At 42.4% G+C, this 22,097-nt stretch overlaps 1 protein-coding gene across 2 annotated transcripts in view; it reads left to right on the top strand.

Annotated features, from left to right (window-relative positions):
• BCR (breakpoint cluster region) overlaps window positions 1–22,097 on the top strand; it is a 97,685-nt gene that overhangs the window by 44,762 nt on the left and 30,826 nt on the right. The window contains exons 1-6 of one of the 2 annotated variants that reach the window (XM_010185090.1): window positions 4,563–4,638; window positions 11,748–11,779; window positions 14,759–14,863; window positions 15,372–15,557; window positions 19,207–19,314; window positions 21,146–21,206. In XM_010185090.1, the coding sequence (XP_010183392.1) occupies window positions 4,563–4,638; window positions 11,748–11,779; window positions 14,759–14,863; window positions 15,372–15,557; window positions 19,207–19,314; window positions 21,146–21,206 (568 nt within the window). Of the gene's footprint in view, window positions 1–4,482; window positions 4,668–11,747; window positions 11,780–14,758; window positions 14,864–15,371; window positions 15,558–19,206; window positions 19,315–21,145; window positions 21,207–22,097 lie in introns of those variants that run through there. The other variant, XM_010185089.1, reaches the window with a different exon arrangement.

Here is a 22,097-nt window from a genome sequence, read left to right as displayed (position 1 = left end):
CAGCAGGATTAGCTGGAGCACAGCGAGCTTGGGAGCTTCTCTACATGCTGCTGTTAAGCCTCTCGAGCAGCTATGGATGTCGTGATGCTGTGAAAGTATGACACATGCATTTGAGCTATTGTGTGGCCCTGGATTAGACACAGCTAATCTTTCTTTTTACTTAGAAGTTAATTTCTTTTTCCCTTCCTGCTTTTAAGTTAGATCTATGACTTGATTTCGTATTCCCAAAGAATGGATGTGACACCTTGCAGGAAGGGTGTAGGCAACAGGACAAGGGAACAGTGCTGCCAGTGAATTTGCAACTTACTGTAAATTTGTTAGATTCTTCCTTACCCTCCCCCAGGCAGATGAAGTTTGAGGCAGTGAGGGAGAGGAGCAGTTTAGAAGAGGGCAGGAATAGGCAAGTAAAGAAAAGTAATATTAAGTTTGAGAAAATGAGAAGAAAATGAAAGGACAGAGGTGAGAAGGGAGGTGAGAGGATGGAAGACATAACTGAGGAGGGGCATGGTGGTACAGACTCATAAAAGCTGGAGCAGAGTAAGGCCTGGGAGGCCGTTGCTGTCAGAACCAAGGGTGGAAGTAAACGTGTGAGGTTTTTAACAGAATGTGTGAATTGATGGTGAGCCTTTGTAGCCCCAGGTAGTTCACTGCACCTGAAGATTGGCTTGGTGAAGGGGTATTGTAGGAGAATGTCAGCGAGCCAGTGGTAGAAATAGTGACACTTAGGTGCTGAGAGGGCACTTTTCTGTACATCACTCTTCTCTATGGGATGGAAAGTCTTATGGGTTACTCAAAGAGGAGGAGAAAGGGAGCCTGCTAATGAGGTGAGAGAAGCATGACACATGTGGCGCAGTGTCCTCAGTGTCTTGTTCTGGTGCTTTCTCAACACAACATGTTTGAGCCCATCATCCTTGTGTGCTTACCCTTTTTCCTTAGTCGTCCCTTGTCAGCAATCGTCTGTTGTTCCTGTGTTTCATCTTTCTCTGGCTTTGATGGCTCAGTTACTGATGACTTACTGGCTGACCCTGAAAGGAAAGTAAGAACCCTCCTGATGCTCACCAGACCTGAAACACAGGCTAAGAAACCAAGCGCTCTTGCTTGGGCCCAGCCACTGTCTCCGCTTGCCATCTGCAATAACAGCACCCAGAGCAGCTGGAAGTGTCTGAGCAGGTGAGCTCCTGGCTCTAATCTCTTTGCTGTAGTCTTTTTGCTCCCAGGTAGAGCCTGAACAGCCTGTGCAGCATTGTGCTGGGTTTAGGAGATCTGAATAACCTAGTTTCCCTAGCAACAGTGGTCTCTTTAATCACAGAGATACAAGCCTACCTCTGTTATTAGTGTTAAGACTTACGTGGTGTATCTGGCTAGAGTAATACTTTGCTTCTGCTGGAAAAAATTGGTAAAACAAAAGCAAGAAGGTCCTTTTGCCTTGGAGATAATTAGAATCTTCGTAGGTAGATTTCAGTGCTGCATAGAAAGAAGAGGGATTATAACCACTTCTAAGCTTTTTAATGTGTGAAGGATCCCTGGAGGATACAGAAATAAAGTTTTAAATTCTGTGTGAAGCTTTCTATGCACAGATCTCATGTCAGTCTGTGACACTGATGGATTGACACTCTTCATTCCTTGTTGAGATGTGTTATTTTCATGGGTAGGGAAACAAAGTGATTCAAAGGTAGGTTGAATCTTGTTGCAAAGCTAGGAATAAATTCCCTCTTCTGAGCCCAAGTCCTCCACCTGCCCTTCCCTTCAGTTTCAGATAAAGGTTTTCCTGTGCAGCAGGCGACAGAACATGTTAGGGAAGGTAGAAGTGTGAAGCTTGCTTTTTAGCAGGAGGAAGTGAGGAAAAAAGTGAAAATAGTGTGATTCACTGCAAGCCTTTCTTCTAGTGTATTTCAGTTTGCATTCACTCCCCCATTAACAGAAGCGGAGCAGACTATAAAATTTGAAAGTGAGCATTGGAAGTTAAAGAAATATTCCTGCCTTAATTTCTGCACAGCAACATAGTCCTGTTACTTCATGTGTGCAGGAGAAACTGGTTTGAATAACAGTAGCTTGAAGAAACTTCTGATGGAATGAGAACTCTGCCTTGATCAAAGGCATGAAGCCTGCTAGGTGCCCGGTACTGATATTCCTCCTTGAATAATACCAGTGTTAAATTGTCAGTAATATCTTGTAGGCTTCTTGGATTAGAAAGCTGCACAAGGGACTGCTGAGTGGCAAACAGGTATCTGCACTCCTCCGCTGAAGTTACGTGGTGTTAGGTTTTTATGCTGTATAACAATTAAAATAAATAAATAATCCAAAGATGCAAAGAGATACCCATCCTTTTTCCTATTTGTAATTCTGGTTTCTGGAGTCAAAAGAGCCTCTTAACCTTCCAGCCAAACAGAAGCCCTTCAGTCGTGTGCGAGGAGGGTATTTCTACTTTTCAGTGTTTCCCTGCCTGGGTGGGTAGTGCAAGGGGGGGCCATGCTGTCTTCTCCTCCGCATTCTTTTAGCCAAAGAACTTTGGAAAATTCCAACATGAGATTTATTTGGCTTGCAGGTGTGTAGACATTATCCAACTTCAGAATATCTAAAAAGCTCTTTTGCTTGAGCATCCTTATTTCAGCAACTCCCTCTAAAACCTCCGTTTACCAATTCAACTGTGTCTTCTAAATGGTTTGGGAGCTCTGGCAACCTCTAACATCGAGACAAAAGTCCCTTCCAGAGAACGTGTGACACCTTTTTTCTTTCTTTCTTCTTCTTTTTTAATTCTTTCCCCTCCATTCCTGTGGTCTTGCACAATGTAATGAGTCTTTTGAGGAACTCTGAGGGCTTGAGCACAAGGTAATACCACAAGCAGGTGGGTGACATAAAACTTACGGAGCTTGTTAAATTAATATTGCCGTGGCCCTTCAGCAGCCTGAAGGCCTCGTATACAGCTGTTACTTAGCTGGGTGGTATTTGGTACGAACCAAGACAGAAGTTTACTTCTACAGTGAGTTTATTGTTGGATTTTCAGTATATTGTTTGTGTAAATTCCCTAGTCCAGCTCTCCCTCCTGAATAAGCCACGTGGATCAAGTTTTATTCTGTTCCACACAAAGTTCACATCCTTTACTGGAATGACTCATGCTTTAACTGAGCTTACTGTGAGGGAGGAAAGTGGGCTTTCAAATGTTACTCCTCCACCCTGCCTTAGTGATGTATAACAGGATTATTAGTATGCTTGGCAGCTGCTGCATATTATTTTCACAGAATCTGGATATTTATGAAAACAAGTGAAAAATGGTTCTACTTGTGTTCAAGTGTGAATTTAATGCATAATTTTAAACTTGTAAGACAAAAAAGAGACTTTTTTTGTGGCTCTGTCTTCCATAAGGCTCATCTGCTACTGTAAAAGTGGCTCTAACTCCCTAGAGTCGCTTTTCAGTTTTGGGAGAAGAGTGGCATTTTGTGACTTGTAACTGAAAGAGAAGAAGGAACTCGAGCCGTTTGTGTTCAGTGGCCTGTGCATGGTTGTTACTGTTACACACAGGACACTTCTGGGCACTGACAGGTAAAAGTGCTTCCCAGCCCATGGAGCTCCTCCGTAAGGTTGGTTGTCTCCAGCTTCTCTCAGGCAAGATGTCTGTGATGTGGTGCCACTGTGCAGGAGGCATAGTTTGGTCCTCTCTGTGTATTTCTTTGTGCAGAGAAGTAAAAGACCTTTTAATCTATGATAGAAGGAGCTGCTCAGCATCTGTCCTTAATACAGATATTTGCAAAATCAGTCTCTGTATGCAGGAACTAAAGATACCAGAACCAACTTTACTGCTTACCTTTCCTGCAGAAGTTCATTGACAGCTCATGCAGTAATGGTTATTTTTACTCTTTGGGGACATGGAGCAGAGTGGTGGTTTGTTCATTTGTTTAGGGAGTCAGTCTCAGAACTGAGCAGGAGGGACAGCCAATAAGAGGGCCCCTTAGGATTTTATTTTTGGCAGTATGCCAGTCCACTTGACATGCAGGACCTTTCTTTCCGAGTTCTCTTGGTCTTGAGGGGTCTGGAAAGAGTTATGTTTCTCCCCTGTGCTACGTATTATCTATGATTGCTAAACTGGTAGGGGCATCATCTGTTTCTGCTCCACAGAAAAACCAGGGTCTGTTACCCTAACCCACTACATTCCAACATCCACAACTCTTATGGAGCCTACAGAAGGATTTCTTTTGATGCTAATGCTTTGGAAGGAAAACTTGAGGAAAGGAGCTCTAATTAAATTAACACCGATGTTAGATATTATAAAGGATTTTATCTTTTAAGACTTAGAATGAGTGAAACGAACGTTTGGTAACAACACGAGTTTAATTAAATTTACGCCTCCACTTGATCTATATTTAACTATCGCTGACTGAGTTTACTGATAAGTAATAGCTGGGAGGCAGGCAGTGTCTTGGTTGACCAGGCTGTCTCCTGTCCAACCTTACTCTGACCAGAAGATTTTTCTCCTGTGTTTTACAGATGCTTCGTTCAGTGGCACACCACCTAGCTATGCGTACGATGCAGACCGTGCTGAAGAACAGAGGCGACATCATGATATGATGCCCTATATTGATGACTCGCCATCATCCTCACCCCATCTCAGTTCCAAGAGCCGGGGCAGCCGAGACACCCTATCTTCAGGGTCTCTGGAGTCTACAAAATCAGTGAGTCCTTTCCTGCCTTTTTGGAGTCAGCAAAGCCTTGTAGGTTTGCAAGGGGTATACTGCTTTAACAGGGGCCAAACAGAGGGACTACCAGCACTGTAGGACACACTACCTGACATAATATAGCAGTGCCTGACTGACAACTGTGTTTTTAAAGCTAAATTGAGGCTTCTAGCTGATGGTAACTGTAAACTTCAGGCATGACTACCTGACATAATATAGCAGTGCCTGACTGATAACTGTGTTTTTAAAGCTAAATTGAGGGTTCTAGCTGATAGTAACCGTAAACTTCAGGCATGAGTGTTGTGTGTATGATTTTTAAGCATTAGATTTCACCCTTAGTGAATTTTAGTTGAGAGAATTGGTGTTTAATTGCTGATGAGAGGGTCTCTGAGTACCAGATATTTTGAAAAGGAGACTCTGTAACAGTACATCCAATATTATGATGTTCACACATCTGTGCATGTGGGTTATCATTGCCTTTCACAAGGAAAATAAGAATTCTTTTCAGGTAGGTTAAAGACTTTGGTAAAGCATCTAGAATATAAGACCTGTTTCCTCCAGCATGTGAAAATGGAGTAACAGAAAATAAAACTGCTGACTTGGAAGTATGGTGTCTTTGGGTGGAAGATGGCAGCTCCTTGTAACAAATTTGACTATTTACTGAGTAGCGAGCTATACAATCAATTATGGTTGACTAAAAGTTCAGGAGGAACCACCTAACTTGACCTGTGGTTTGATGTGGACCTTCAGGCTATCTTGCTTTGTTTTTACTTCAGGTTCAGTAGCATGGCTATAGCTTGGAACTTAAAGAAAATCTCTATTTTTGTTTCTACAGTAGTCTTGGCAGAGAGTCTGCTGTTTGCCTTGGTAAATTGCTATTGACTTTGCTTTTTTTAAGACAAAAATGTCTTAGTTTCAGCTTGAATTAATCTGTTAGACTTTCAACCTTTGTTTCTCTTTATCCTTTTGCTTCCTAGATTGTAGAGCAGGTCAATCCCTAGTTGCTGTTTCCCTGAATATCTTTGTCATCTACAAACTTTTGGTTTCCCCAAGTCATTCATAAAAATACTTAATAGCACAAAGACAACTGTCACTTCCTTCCTACCGTATTTCTAAGAAAGTGTAGCCAAACAGCCTGAATTCCCACATTGTAAATGACATTTTGAAATCTGTCATTTAAGTGGTTTAACTTACGTGTTGGCTTTATATTGTTCTACCCTATGAATTAAGATGTCATGTGAGAAGAAGATGGGTGTCTTACAGATAGCAGTATCCATGTAAATCAACACCATCACCTGTATCAGACGGTTTTATTTATCTTGTATCAAAACAATTTCAAGTCTGACAAGCTCCATGAACTGTTGCCACTTAGTATTCATTATGTACATCATTTTATCACTCTTTATTGGTTAGTGCCATAGTGCTTCCTTACATTTTTCTAGGATGAATGTTAGATTAAGAAGCCTACTTAAGACAGTATTCTTTTTCTTCTTTCGTATTAATGAAAATGCTTTGTCAAGATCTCTTTAAGCATTGTGAAGTACATATATTGTTGATGTTTGCTTAATTTTATTTGACTATAAAATGTGGACTCTAGTTAGCTGCTTATGCTTAGTCTGTTAATTCTGAGATGCCTTTTTATCTCTCAAGATGAGAATTCTTGTGATATGTAAGAGGCTTTTGAATGAAGAAATGATCATTACTAAATTCAAAAGCTCCAACAACATTTATTATTGGCTTGAGATTTCCAGGTTACGTTTCTCAAGATGAAGGAAAAGTGCTATGTGACTACATGCGGCTGAGAGTTATCTTCAAAGAACCAGTTGTCATAGTGCCTGTGACTGGAGGCCTGGAAGAGGCACTGCCTAATTTTTAATCTATTCTTTATTTGTTTGAATATTGCCTCATAAGCATTTAACAGTAGTTAATTTCAAAGTTACCTTAATGATGCTAGAAGGCTGCCTTTTAAAAAATAATTTAAAACATAAATGTCTGCTTTCTTTACTCTGACTATAAAACGATGATTTATGGCTTGCAGAAGAAAGAGGTGTTCTGATACAGATTAGACTTTTAATCGTGAACCTCAACTGCTTCAGTTGATCCTGTCTGTAATTAGTCCACAAATGCCAGTGCCACTCCTGAAGGATGGTCCACGACAAGGAGGAAGACACTGATTTTATATATGGTGCAATATTTCCTGAACAAGTTAAACTTTCTGTCATTGCGAGTTGTTAGATGGCTTTTACTGAAGTTATGTTTTCAGCTGTGGTGGAAAAGACATCAGTAACAAAATTAAGTGTCAAACACACTGCTGAGCCAAGCACGTAAAATGAGTTGGACCAGAAATACCAGGATATGTCTCTTCTGTTTTCCTTTTCACTACACTTGATTAGCAGAAAACACTTTGTTTACATGTGTTTGCTCTTATAATTGTCTCTTTGCCCTCTTATTTCTTTCTTAGGTCCCTGTGATTACTTCTGAAAATTTTAAATTATGACCAGAGTCTAGAAATCAAGTTAACTGCATGTAACAAAACAACATATCCACTATGTACACTACTATATACAGTTGATGAAATCTTTCAGAAGTTAAGAAATCCAGCCTTGTCTTCTGCCTGTAGCCTTGTCTTGAATTTTTATGATAACTTTCAATTACAGAATCATGTCCTATTTTTTTCTATGGGGCTCCTGCACTGATCATTTTATTTAGTGAATGATACTCGATTCAATATTTTACATCTAGAGCTATGTGTGCACCTTATTTACAGGACACTGCACAAACTCTGCTATTAGTACAGAAGTACTAATTTCCTTCTGGTATGACCATTAACTCCAAGTACAGTTGGAGTGCTACACGGGTCTTAATTATCCTTGCAATGTTCCTGTGAGATAAGAGGATGGTATATTCACTAACCACAGGTAATCAAGGCAAAGCATCTGCTAATTTTGGGTACTTAATGTGAGGTGTGTAATGTTGTGCAAAACCAGGTTCTGACTTCTAATGCAGTTTTCTTCATATTTAAAGTAAAATCCCTTTAATTTCACTTGCAACTAGGAGTTAACAACACTCCCGTCAGGCACCCAAAAGGTGGAAAACATTGGAAATATTTTGTTTTAAATATGATTCTAAGTAATTTGCTTGGCATCACACAGATACAGCAGCATTCTGGTGTGATGATGTTCGTCTGCCTTATCCATGAGATCAGCCTTCCTCTCGGAGGCTGGGTTGTTGCTATCTGGATACTGAGGGCATTTTGCTTTGACCTACTTTGTGGGCTTGCTCTGGGTTTTGTATTTTTCTGCAAAGTGTTTTACTACATCCTTCCATCTCCTTAGAGCTGCTATGGCCTTTGGTTGGATAGCACATGAGGGTTCCACCTGGTGTACACAGCCACCATAGAGGAAGTACAGAGTGGCAGCAGCAGTGTCTCTTTCTAAAAGAGAATGTAGGGATACCTCCTGGACTACCTGCAGAGGGGGCTTCATGTTGTTCCCTCAGTGTGCAGGGTGACCAACTCCCAGCACCTCATGTTCTGTGTTCCAGGGAGTGAAGGCCACAGTTGACTTCCAGAAGGTTTGTGGTGTTTTACACCTTGTCATTTGGGATCTGTTTTCCAATCCTCTCTACCACCTGCATCATATAAGCAGAATAAAAGATACTGGCTAGTCTGCCCCCAGACTGTACCACTTCAACCGCCCCTTATGTGTTCGTGTTCCACCTGCTGTGTGTCCATTGCACAAACATCTGTTGCTATCCAAGGAAGGTGACAAGAGGTGCACCGGCATTGGTTTTGTCTGTGACCTAGAGAGGATATAATCAACATGGGCGTTCATAGTGTGGATCTCAGCATCCCTTGACTCGTCCCTCCTGTGGTAAGGAGGCCTTAAGAAATGTTTTCATTGAGCAAGCTAGATCATACCCCCTCTTCTGGCTCTTCCAGAATGTTGCTCTGAGCTGCTGACGCATCTCCTGGCGTAAAGCCAGTGCTTTTGCCAAACCTCGTTGCTCTGAAGCGAGCCTGCAGGGGAAAAAGGAGAAATGGGTTCCACTACTGCTTAAGCTGTTTGTTTATTTAACTTGATAAATTCTTTAATTTTCCTGAACCTTGCTTTCTGTAGCAGTTGAACTGTTGTTGATGGAACTCTTCAAAAATTTTGGAAACTTGTCTTGGAAAATTTCAGCCCAAATGTTTGCCAACTAAGACAGTGCTGGTAGCTTCAGAAGGTGTCAGACAGTGTTTGTAATAGGTGATGATAATTCTCTCCCAGAAAGAGAGAGAGAATGCGTCTGTCCTTCCAATACAGCTAGGGTGAAAAGTGGAGAAGATACCTGGATAGAGTTAGAGGAGGACAGAGGAAGAGCTTGCTACTGTATTCTTGGGGCTCAGGAAAATGATGGGGCAGCTGGAAAAGTTAGAGAAGAGTTATTGCCAAGAGTTTTAGAGTGGGTAGCTTGCAGTTTGGCGGCTAAAGAGACAGAGAGGATGGGAAGCTTCAGTCATTGTGATTCTATTGCTGATGCTTGCACGTGGAGAGATTACAGCGATGGGAGAAGAGTAGAAATAAGAAAGGCTTTTCAAGATCTGCTCACCAACAAAGCCAGGCTCAAAGATGTGTGTGGGGCTCTGTGGAGGTGGGCACAGGGCAGCCCATGGAGAGGCAGGGCTGGTTTCACCCCCTCATGAAATGAAAGCAGAGTCACTTCATTCTAGGGTTTAGAAGATTAGTTTTTTGCCAAAATAGATCTCTCCAATTCTTGTATATGTCACGCTTAGGGAGGCAGGAGTGCAAGAGCTGAGTGACTAACTCCTACCTTCTGTTCTGTTTGGAGGGAAAGTTGCCTGATACTTAAAGATTTCCAGGTAGAGTTTATCATCTTTCCTTTTCAGCTGTGCAGTCCATGGTTGGCGCAGCATCGACAGCCATTGCCAGCCCTCAGACCATGTTCTTGTGTTCCCACTGTCCGCTCACTATGCGTTGGGGCAGAGCAGGTTGTGGAGTTTTCTTTTTGGTCTCAAGGAGGTGCAGAAAAGCTGACCTCTGAAGCTACATCGATAAATGGAATTACTGCTCTGCTTGGTACTAGTCACTACTTGTTCTTCCCTCTCCAGCATTTCCAAATCCTTTTCCTTTCTTCCTCTCAATATTTGGTTTTGTTTGTTTTCTTTTATCACTTTCCCCTCACCACCCCCAACAGATGCAACTTTTCCTTTTTCTTCTCCAACTCTGCGCTGCTTAAGGGCTCTGCCTGGATGTACAGCTCTTCCTGAGAAGAGCTGGCACACCAGTACTGATGTTATAAATAATGTTGGCTCCTTTCCCTGCTCCTTCCCCTCCTTGCACGGAGTATGATTGGCTTGATTACAGAATTTGCCCTGTCTAATATCACCAAGATAATGAGACACCTCCAGAATGTTTAGCAGAAGCTTTCAAAGTTATTTACACTTAAAAAATAGAAATTAATAGTTTTTCTCTTCTGTAGGCTGTCAGCTTATGTATGAATTTCTGAGCTGTCCTTACAGGAAACCTCTCCTTTGAACACATTCTCTGCACGGCATATGAACACACTGTACCAAAGGAAGGTCTGCGAGTTAAAGTGCCTTTTATACGCCCACTTTGAATCACTGATTCTCTTTACAGAGCTGTGCCGGCAGCAACCACTTTGCAAAATCTTATGGTGTTGTAGTTTTTATATTCTTAATCTGTGTTCTTCTAACGTTTGCAAGAAAACAATTATTGCTGATAATTTAAACAGCAACCAGAAAGCCCCGAGTTCTTTAAACAGAGTCAGGAAGAGCTCAATCTGTCTAATCCTTGGAGCTGGTGAATCTCAGGCTTGCAGTAATTGAATACAACATGCAATGCCAGCTTGGTTAGTAAACTAAAGTACTTAGGCTGATAAGCTGTAAACACATTCAAAACAGCCATGGCTTGGGGCCAATGTACGCACGCTCTCTAATATCTTCAGTGCTTCTAACCACTCTGACTGGCCTTGATTCAGGTTGCAAGACTGCACTTAGGACTGTGACTCAATCTTTTGGTTTTTAAGTCTTTGGTATAGCAAAAAGCACCACCCAAGTGAGAAGAAAACACCAGAACCTTACAGGCATGTGATACCTGTGAAACTTCCTTTATACCTTCCTTTTTGTTTTCTTCTTTTTTTTCTTTTATTTTTTTCTCTCTTTTTTTTATGTAGTTCATGAGAAGTAGGAACAGAGCACTGACTTTTTTGCATCCTTGTTCAGAACTGGATGGGTGTTGGGTCCTCAAAAATCCCATGGCAGACAGACAGGAATGCTCTGGCTGCTGCCCTGTGGTAGTCTTTTAAGATGAATTTACATGTGGGTAGAGAAGCAGCCAAAAGATGGAAGGGCAATTGACACAGGCTGGAAATGGATACTGGCATCAAAGAGGTAGGGACAAGAGTCAGAACATGAAATACTGGTCAGGCTTGTACAAGTAAAAAATGGGCTAACCAAGCTGGGTAGGAAGCATAGGGTGGACTGCTGACCACCTGGCACTCCCTGCTGAGTGGTTTGAGTTTGCCAATACAGGCTGCTCCCACATCCTGCTGGGAACACCCCATCTCCACTTTGGTTAATAGGTGTCTTTTCCCCTAGCTAATGTGGTCTGGTAGATGTGGTACCAGCTCCTCCCCTTGCCACAAGCACCTCAAAGACTTCTGACTGCTTCCTTCTTGCCAGGGTAGGGGAAAGGAGTCCTCAGCCTTGGCAGGTCTCTGTGAACCTGTGGGGAGCCTGGTACCTATGCTCAGGATGTTCCATCTCTTAACTGCCCTTCTGCTTGGAATGCAGAAACAGAGTGGTCAGTGAGGCTGTTGCGGTCACAGCATTGCTCTTTGTTTCCCTTTTTTGTCAGACAGGGCAAAGCAGAAAGCCCTTGGCACTGGGTACATCACATCTTGGCATGCTGTAAGGGCAGAGCGGAAGGACAGTCTCACAGTGTCTCTGCCTGCTAATTGCTCTGACTTGTTTTGGGTCAGCAGGTGAGCTTGTTCCTATTCTGTAAGTGAAGGATGTTGTAATACCAAATAATAAATTTACTCTTCTGATGTTGGCACCAGCTCCCAGTGAATTTCTCAGTCCTGGAGTAAGTTTCATAACAAGTGTGACTTAAAAAGCACCCTGAGGCTGAAGAAGCAGAGGAGCTGTTTTCCAGATGTTCGTCTAGCAGCGAGAGCTGCTGCTTAGTGTGGCCCCAGATGACATTGTCAGAAAAGGCTCTTGTCAGGGCACTGGCTCTCAGGAGGAAATACAGAGTGGCAGCACAATGCAGACAGCAGTGTCATGGTGTTGTATTGATCCCTGACACAGAAGGAGCAGCAGGAGATCATCTTTTCACATAGGAGGAATCTGTATGTAAATTTGAGGTACTGCATTGGAAACCTTGTAATGTGCTATGTGCTTGTTGGATAAACTCCCCTGAGGGTTTCTTCAGCAACTGCTGCACTGTAGCTTAAAGCAGCCAGGCCTTGCCCTGTCTGGCTGAGTTTTGGAAGCATCACGCTTGGAAAAGGCTCCTGTTAAAAAGGGTTAGGACAATACCGTGGACTTTGCAAAGTGACCTTGTGGTAATGACCAGGAAGGAAGGCCTTTAGCGTGTCCTGGGAGATGTTTGTCTCTCTGAAAGCACATCTCTTAAAGAGAGGAAATTAACATTCAGGCAGAAAATGCTGTCTCTGTCAGCTGATGGTGCCCAGCAAGAACTGGCTTGTAAATTAAAGCTTTTATTTGTAAAGAGGAAAACGTTTCTCAGTGCTGTGAGGAAAACTGTTGTGTCACTGTCAGGATAGGGAAGTTTGAATCATTTAAATAACTCGTCATTGTGTGCTGCTCTTTACAGATGTTACAAACATACCCAGCTGGTTTTTAAATTCTCACCTCCTCCAAGAGACCCAGCTAAAGGTAATTATAATGCTGTGTCAATATTGACCAGTTACCTCATCCTCAGCAGTGGGGACTTTGGAGCACTGTTCGTTTTTCTCAGTGCTTCTTTGTGAAGCTGCATTTTTCTTTTGTAAGTGTTGTAAGAAACCTTTGGAAACCAAGAGGTATTGTGTTTTTTCTTGCACCAGGGCTTCTGGGAGCTTCACGCAGACAGCTACATCCCTGCCTCTTCAGATAAAGACAATCCTTATTAAACATCTTGGGGGTACCTTGAGCACGTGTATGTACCATGCCTTACAGAATGGTCCGTGAGGTGTACATCCAGGCACCACTGGTACAGAAATCGTAAGGAATGGTCATGACGTTGTTGTACATTTCTGAAGGAGCTGTAACAGGCAGTCACGCTGCTGCTCCATGGAGGCACCGAAGCTGTTACAGCATTCATTTTACCATGTAGTCTGTCACTGGTGTTTTCCTGAAATCTTGTGAACATGACTGCTGGATTACAAATTCCTACCTGCTTTGAGATGCCCTTTCAAGATTTTAAAGGCACTGTGATTCTTACTGAACCTCACCGAAGGGTGGGATGCAAAGACAAGTTCTTCTCTCCTTGTAGTACCTGATGTGTGTGTAAATTTTACACGCTTCCTTAGAACAGCTTCTGTCTGCCACATTTGAGAGGTGATGGTGGTATTTGACAATTCACAAAATTTTTATAAAGTAGTTGCTGAAAGGTGTTTGAGCCTAGAAAATAGCTTGTGAAATTTAATGAAAGCGTTCAAAAAAATCAGGATGGTTATTGATGAGACTGAATCCAGAAATATCTGGGAACGTAAGGATCAGCTTCTGTCTTCGTGTGGTGCGTAGGCTCAAAGTCACGCTCAGAATGTGATAGATACTGTAAGCTTACCTATAGCCAGGGTATCTTCTTTCCATAATGAACATGATATTATACATCTATAGGGTTCAAAGCATAGGACCCTAACCTAAAGAGAGCTTTTTTTTTTCAGCTATGGAAGGGCTTTATGTTCAGCCGGTCCTCCTGCTGCTGAAACCAATAGCTGAAGATTCCTCTGGATATTAACAGGAGTAGGAGGGAGCCCCAAACAACCTACTTGAAGTCCTTTTCAGAATCAACTACTGACTCTATTCTGAGAGACACTTAACAACATAAAAAGGTTGCAAGAATTGTAAAAAGCCATTTCTGTGAATGACAGAAATAAAAAGAACTGGAAATAACATTCTGTAAAAGGAGGATATTTCTCATTATTTATAACCTTCATTGTTCAGCCACTTTTTTTCAGTTTATGGCAATATGCCATTTCGCTTTATCAAGTTAGGTGTTTTTCAGGTAACAGTTCTGAGAGGAAGGATGGCTGAAATTCAACAGCAGGGATTACTGCTTCTCTTAACACTTGATGTTAGGCTTCCCTCGATGTGTGCATTTCCCTATGAATGATATGGGGTTTTTTGCTCTCTTTCTTCAGTTGTTTTGGTTAAGAGCTCCTTCATGGAATCCCAAGAAGAAAATCAGCGTGTGCATTCCAAGCAGTACTGATTATTCCATCCTCTGACTAAAAATAGACAGTGTGCGAGCTGGCACTGAAAAATAATTTACTGAATAGTAGAGAGTGGGAGAAAGAACAGCCATCTTAACAGCAATGCCAGGCTGTAACTGCTGTGTGTTCTTGCGCATCTGTGGCATCTGTCTGCATAGAGAAATGTGGCTGTGGAGTAAGATCATAGAGAACTCCTGTGAGAGAAGGGAGTGAATTGTACATAACCAAGGGTCCCCAAGATTTGTTTAGAAAGAGAAATTTTTAAATTCTGTGTTTTGAGTTTTATGAAGACGTCGGGGTACCTAATTGAGGCAGCAAAGTTGGATAACTAAAACTTACACCTGTAAATAATCTAAGTGATATCAGTTGCTGGTAAATAAAAATCTTTTTAATGTTTTATGTTTGTGTTTTTCTAGAAACAGGACACTGAGCACAGGTGGGCTTTTTTGTTTGGTTGGGTTTTTTTACTCTGAAAATAAACCAAAAAACCAAGTCTGCTATAGTCAGCTGAATGATACCTTCAACTCTCCATCGTTGTTCTTGGTTTCTGGTTTTTTTTTCCATTCTCCTCTTGCCTTTTTGTTTATTTTTTTATTTTTTCTCCTTTAACAACTTCTCTGTAGAGTGAGCCAGACTTGGAGAAAGGCCTGGAGATGAGAAAATGGGTCCTGTCAGGAATCCTCGCCAGTGAGGAAACCTACCTGAGCCACCTGGAGGCTCTGCTGCTGGTAAGTGCTGGTGGCAGATACCATTTCAAACACTGGTACTTGAATTTCCACTGCTGCTTCCATCCAAGGTTTCCCAGAACTTCACATACCATGAGTTACAAGTTGCTGGGTGCAAAGAGTGCCTGTTACTCCTCCAGTGGAGAAAGAGAAGCTTAAATAAAGGACTGGATATGGTACAGCCAGGGAGTTATTAGCGTGGTAGTATCCAGGAACTCTGAGTATTCTGTGCTAATTGTTGGGCACGTTGCTGTACAGTTGGACAGAGATTAAGGAAATGGAGTGCAAAGGGATTTTAATCACACCAATAATAACCTGGGAAAATCCACCTACCAGGGTGGCTGATCCCCATGAGAGAATTTGTTAATGTCTAGCTTTCAGGAGTTGTGTGAATGCAAATATTACTTATTAATAGGATGAAAAGCAACTCTCTGGAGGGATGTATTGTAATGTGGCAAGGGTGAATGTACTTGGTTTGCATGATAACGATTTCCTTCATTCCTCATCTCAGCCTATGAAGCCTTTGAAAGCAGCTGCCACCACCTCTCAGCCTGTGCTGACGAGTCAGCAGATTGAGACAATATTCTTCAAAGTGCCTGAGCTCTACGAGATCCACAAAGAATTCTACGATGGGCTCTTCCCCCGAGTGCAGCAGTGGAGTCACCAGCAACGTGTAGGGGACCTTTTCCAAAAGTTGGTGAGTCAGCTACCATCACTGAAGCTTCTGTTACCTCTCATTCCTCTCACCTTCCTTCCCTTTGGTAGCTGTGCATTGTCCAAGGGGATGAAAGCCCATCCGCTGGATTAGATGAGAGGCTTCTAGCTTTGCCTCACTGCAGTGAAGGGCCTACAGCAAAAGTGGCTGTTTCATTGCCTTTAATTAAAGACTCCAGCAAGCTGTGCTACTAATACAAATACAATTTCACAGAAATGTTGAATCTCCAGGGTGTCTGCAGTGTTGTCAAACCATTTGCTTTAGAGGAAGATGGGGGAATGGCAGTGTTAAAAGGTGTACTTTTCAACACTGACTGCTAAGTGTTTCTCATTATTGCTGAGCTCCCTCACACATACTTCCTTCTCTCTATGGTGCTTTGTTCTATCTTGTGCCGTTTTTCTCTGTTTTACGGTCATCACCTTTGCGTTTGCTTTTCTACCACCATCCTGACCTTGATATTCCCCTTACTGCTATGCTGATGCAGTCAACCTGCTGCTGAGAATCCTCCAAGCAACCTCAACAAAATTCTCTGAGTGCAGAACAGGACAAAGACATATACAGCATATTCCTGAGGCTGAATTAAAATTGCTGCGTTTCTGAGTTAAATGACAAATTGTTTGCATTCTAGGAGATTCCTTTGTCCCCTTTAGCCTCTCCCCTAGCATGTGCAGAGAGGAAAGGATTAAAGGAGCTGTTTTTTCCTTTTTAGAAAAGAAAAGAATCTCTGCATTCCTGAGGTGCCTCTGATTCTCAGGGTAGGAGTGACATTCCAGTGAGGGGTTTGTTGGATGGGGAGTGTGCTTTACCAGGGTCACTCAATTGTTAGCAGCTGTGTAGCCCAGCACCAGCCGCATCCCCTATGGAGCAGAGGGACATGGGCCTGGAAGATGATGTTTTCCATGCACGCCAGCAGCTCAAGATCAAAATACGGGAATTTGCCTTTCACTGGCAGCGTGTTTTAGCCAGGAGTGGTCAAGTTGGTGCCTTGGTGAGTAGTTCATGGTATGCAATTTGAGCAACTGGCTTAAGAAGTCAAAACCACCTGCTGCTGGTTGCTGAAGCAAAGATACAGAAGGCTGCTGAAAGTGGAAGCCTCACAAACTGCATTGAAAGTGTAGTGCAGGAATGAAGGTAGCACTAATTGAAGAATATTCTTTACCACTGCTGGCTGTTGAGCAAGCTTTGACTCACCATACAGCTACTTAGGTCTTTGTTTAAGACCATTTCTTGCTGATGATGATTACAGATCCAGGAATTAAACCCATCTGGCACTCAGTTTTTATGTTCCTCTGATTTTTTTGTGCATTTGTAACAGAATTGTTGATTTTGTTGGATTAGTCTTGGAAGCAAATGAGCAAATTGCCATAGTGCAGGAAGCTTTGAGCTAGCTTAGCAGTTTCAGTTTCTGGTGGTTTGGTACAGTGTCAGTGGGAATTGTGAACTCTTTGCTGCATGAGATAAAGCTTGTAATTCTTGGCAGGCAGTGGGAAGCAGCTAGATGAGAGAGACGGCAAGAACATCGGGCATTACAAGGCATCTATACAGGATGTACATCAAATCTTTCAGAGCAGCAGACGGTTTACTTGTGTTCATGTCATGTAATCTGATGATAAACACTGGAATCCTTGTTATTAACCTGATATCCCTGGGGACATTAATTTTCTTCAATATCATACAAACCAAAGCACTGTAGATTGAAGTTATAGCTAGTGCATGCAAGGAGTTTTAGAATTGGCACAAAGTATGATCCATTTGCAACATCAGTGAATGTTTTTCCACCTTTTTCCTGTTGAAACTAAGGAAAAGAAAAAAAACTCTAGGCATGTGGGAGCGAAATATGCTTCTTGTTTTTGGGGAATATTTTGTGTGTATTTTTTGTAACTAGAAATACATTAGAACAGGTTTTAGAAATGAAAAAACATTTAGCAAATATCGTCAATGATGGCTTTCAGGAATGGAAGAAATTTTAACCAAAAGTCAATTATTTCTATCAAAGCTTGTTTAATTTTCTGCATGTCCTTTTTAGTTGAAAAAGAGAAAACTTAAACCAGCATGAAAACTGTGTGTGAGCATTGTTGCTTTGATTGGAAGCTCAGTTTGTAATGAAAAAGATGTTTTCATGATGGCATGGTTAGAGGAGGAAAACGAAAGCGTAGACTGTTCAGGAGCAGCCGGAAATGAAAGAGCCACACAGGAATGGAGACACTTTAAAGCTCTGCCATGTTAGCTGGCATCATCCAAACCTGAATGTCATAAGCCCTGCAAGTGATGAGTAATTCTGACAGCAGCTTCTTCACAGAACTTTGCCCCAGTGGCGAAAACAGATTTTATCCTCTCCACACTGCTGGGCCCAGGTCATCCCTGGCGTAAGTGAGCACAGTTTCCTTTCAGTCATAACTGTTATTTTGTATGAGAGTTGATATTGGTTCCTAATCTTTCAGTAAAATGTGCTAGGAAATAGCTCACTGTTTCCTAGCCTCTATTAGCTAAGGAAATTTGTGCAGGGAATGCTCTCCTGAGAGGGGCTTTTTCTCTTCCATCACCTCTTGCACAAAGCTCTATAGAGAATGGGGAACACAATGACTATGAGAGAGCAGGAGAGGAAAAGAGCACTGTCTGTGGGAGAGTTAACTATTTTGCCTGTGGCACCTCTTGAGCAGCAATGTCAGGAAAGTTGCAGAAATTATAAGGTAAGTGCAAGCTTTTCTGGTAACAAACTTCTTTTTAATGGAGCTTTTTACAGTACTCAGCCTGTTGGCTCATTACTGGCCATGCACTTGCAAGCATTTTCAAGCTGCTGTGGTGTTTGCAGCACAGCCTGTGCAATTCTGCAACACAAAACCAGCTCTGCAATCCTGACAAGCTTGGAAGCTACCCAGGGATTTCCCGAGCTGGATCTGATGTTCTCTGGCATGAATATAGCTGCACTTCCTAAGTCAGCAAATGGGATCAGTGCTAAGACTTGGTGATAATAATGGCTTATTACTGCACTCTGAGGCCTGCTCCATCTTCATCTGGCCCAATTGCATATTCCTTCTGCTGGAAAAACTGCCATTTTCTGTCACCTAGTGCTGCAGTCACTGCCTTCCAGACAGATTGTCCTCTGGATCTCTCTTCCATATTTTAAGCACTCTGCTGCCCTTATAACAACGTTCACTAATGCACATATGGGTTAATATCTGGGTTCGATTTAGTGTGTCCATCATGCAAAAGCCAACAAGTAGCTTACTGGGGTCACATTTGTGCTGTTAGGCTGAATCATTCCCGTCTGATTCATATTTTGTGGCAAGTAGCCAGCAGCTCCAGTTACATCAATGAGCTAAAATATTAATAGATACTAATCTGGCAGTTCAGAAGGGAAAAATAGATGGCAGTAATAAGGATGTGTCATTCTCACAGGCTTTCACATCCTTCACAAGTGAACCTGTTCAGCACAGATGGAACTGGGTGCATGGGAGCAACTGCCCTGGTTAAGCAAAGCTGCCAGGTCAGAGATGTCTTTCTGGGCCTGCTCAACATTCTCTGTGATTCTTTGGCACAAAGGAACATGACCTGATCATTAGATGCTGAGGCTGGCCATCCCAAACTGTCCTTCCCCAGCATTTATTTTATTTTGTTTTGCTTCCTGCAGGCCAGCCAGCTGGGAGTGTACCGGGCCTTTGTGGATAACTATGAAGTTGCTATGGAGACAGCAGAGAAATGCTGCCAAGCCAATGCTCAGTTTGCTGAAATCTCTGAGGTAATGTCACGGTATTCAGACACACGAGCTGTCTGGATCTGACTAATACCCTGCGATGTCACTTCTGTCCATCCTCCAAATAGCTTTGCAGTCCTGTCTTCTGTAGGAGTTGTGAGCTCCTGTAGACTCACTGCTTCAGCCCATATTCTTACAGCGATTTATACTTTAAGCTAATAGAGGTTATCACACAGATAGCTTTTATGTGCTGTCCCCACCCAGGGAATCTTGTAAAAACTGGTATTGCTTTGAACTTCTCAGCTCTGTGCCACCTTAATGCATTTCTAGAAGGGAAAGCTGTCTCTGAGTTTTTCAAATATTTCTCTTGCTAATGATGATGCTGACTGGTGTAAAAAGCCATCCTTAATGGCCTGCATTATGGTTGTCAGTGAAATTGCAGGCTTCACTGGCATGGAGGAGAGGAGAGGGTAGCTTTCTGTTTAAAAAGGCAAGTGTGTCAAGCATCATCTACAATATTATTAATTGGGCTGATCTGATTTCCTCTCTTTAAGACAAGTACTTTGTGTCAAAGTATTTTGAATACTTTTTCAGGCTTCCCAGGCCACCAGCTTTGCACGTGGTGCATGGTCATATTTACCCTTTGTATTGTGGTGATTGTATCTCAGCTGCCAAGAAAACATGAATTTCAGATGTGTGTCTTAAACACAAGCAGATCAATAATCAGAGCTGAATAATTCTGAATAATAACCCTAATGGCATTTATTGCTCTGAAAAAACTCCGGAATAAATGCAACTCTGAATAATAACCCTAATGGCATTTATTGCTTTGAAAAAACTCCGGAATAAATGCAGTATTGCATGTCCCTTTAGATTTTTATGAAAAAGAGGTAAAATAAAACATATTCCCTCTGTGAAATGAGGGAAACAAGACTTGCCTTTTGGCACCAGCTATCCATCAGAGTGCAAATGTCTTCTATTTTCTCCTTTCCTGAGGATTTCTGAGGATCAAGGTCTGGTCCTTTGCTTGCCCACTTCTGTTCTCCAGTGGTATCAACTCATCAGTAAAGTAGCTTCCCCTGTGCTTACTTTTTTTTCAGTACTAAAATGCGTTCCATGGACTTTCCCATTTGTTAATAGTAACATGTACAGTTAGTATTACGGTAGTCACTGGAAGACAAAATAGAGATTAAGGCCCCAGGGTCTTGGGCTCTGTGAACACGTGATCCCTTGGTTTTACTGTTTTCTGAAGGATAATTCTGAAATCATGCTAGTATCTACTGTATTTGGAATGATGGCGATGATACTTTTGCATGTGAGTCCTGGTGAGGATTTCACAGGTCAGCACATTAACGCGGGTAGCCTCACGGCTCATGTGCAAAGAGTCACAGGAGTTGTTCCTTTTCTGCTGTGAAAGAGAGCCGACTTGTCCAAGGTCACCCAGCTCTGAGTACAGGTATAAGGAAGCATAACGTGGGGGTACTGAATCCCAATCCTGTACTTAATTTATAGGTGATGTACACATGCTGTGACAATGGCTGCATCCTTGTAGATATGGCTTTCTCCTGCAGGTGATTTAAAATCTCCACTATCCCTGTGTCGCCATAGGTGGTTCCTCGCTTCACTGCATCTCTATTGACATGCGATCCTAAGAAAATTGCTGAATATTTGAGATGTGTAGCTGCCTGTGACATGGCAATGGTGGATTTACTGAGAAGGAGAGCACATTTTTTCCTTCACTGACTTGGAAATGTGATAGGGCTGTCCTCCATTCACACTTAGGCCCTCCCTTGAAGGAGCAGATAGTCTCTTACATTCTCATATGATATTTCGAGGTGATTGACTGTTTGTTATGTGGATTTTCTTTTTCTTTTAGAATCTGAAGGCTAGAAGCACAAAGGAATCTAAAGATCAGACAACGAAAAATTCCTTGGAAAGTGAGTGATCCATGCAGAGGAGACTGTGGTTTGTCAGGACTGTGTGGGGGGCTGTTGCCAAAACTCCAGTCTCCCTTTTCCTTTTTAAAATGCTGAAAGGTTATGGAGTCTCTGCTTGCTCTACCTGGGAACTCAGTTCCCTTTTGCTAAGTAACAGAGCTTCTGCACAGTAAGCTGCATGGATGCTTGGGGAAGCCCCTGCTGAGCTTTAAACCTCTTCAGTCCTTTGGGGCAAAACCAGGCCAACCAAAGGGCTGCTGTGATGTTAAGAGAACATTGCTACCCAGTGACAGCACAAACACAATTCTAGCAGTTACTGTTCCATGGTTTTTGCCCTATGGTAACATCTAGGTGAGCCTGGTCAAGATCAGGTTCCATGGTGCTTGTCTCTGTGCATGTAAGTAGAAGGCAACCTATGTTATAAGAAGCTTCTGTACTCACCAATATAAAATCCAGTCCCCTTCCTGTTTTGGCCTATTATCAGGATTTGGAAGCACTCAACATGTCATGCTGAACTCCAGAAGGAGGGATGCATTGCCAACCTTTCAGAGACCTTCTTGGCAACTTTTAAGAGTGCAAGGCCTAATTCTGACCTGTGGGACCAGGCGGGTTGCCCTGGCATTGTTGGAAGTGTGTCATGCTGTGTGAGGTTTTTCTGTACTACCTGGTGTGCGCTCCTCATCCACGGTCTGGCAGGGCATACTCACAAGTGGGCATGTTTGCTGTGGAGAATGTTTATTTCCTCTGTGTTCTTGTGTGTTTTGTTGGCTGTGCAGCACATTCACCTTAGAGAAAAGAATTTTCTAGTAGCCCACTGGTTAACAAACTTGTGCCTGTACATTCAGTTACATTGGACAAGTTCCTCTGTAGGGGCTGTGTCTAAACACCTCT

The sequence above is a fragment of the Mesitornis unicolor genome, unplaced genomic scaffold (genome assembly GCF_000695765.1).
Source record: "Mesitornis unicolor isolate BGI_N332 unplaced genomic scaffold, ASM69576v1 scaffold10045, whole genome shotgun sequence".
NCBI classification, from domain to species: Eukaryota; Metazoa; Chordata; class Aves; order Mesitornithiformes; family Mesitornithidae; genus Mesitornis; species Mesitornis unicolor.
This window is presented reverse-complemented; position numbering and strand designations above follow the sequence as displayed.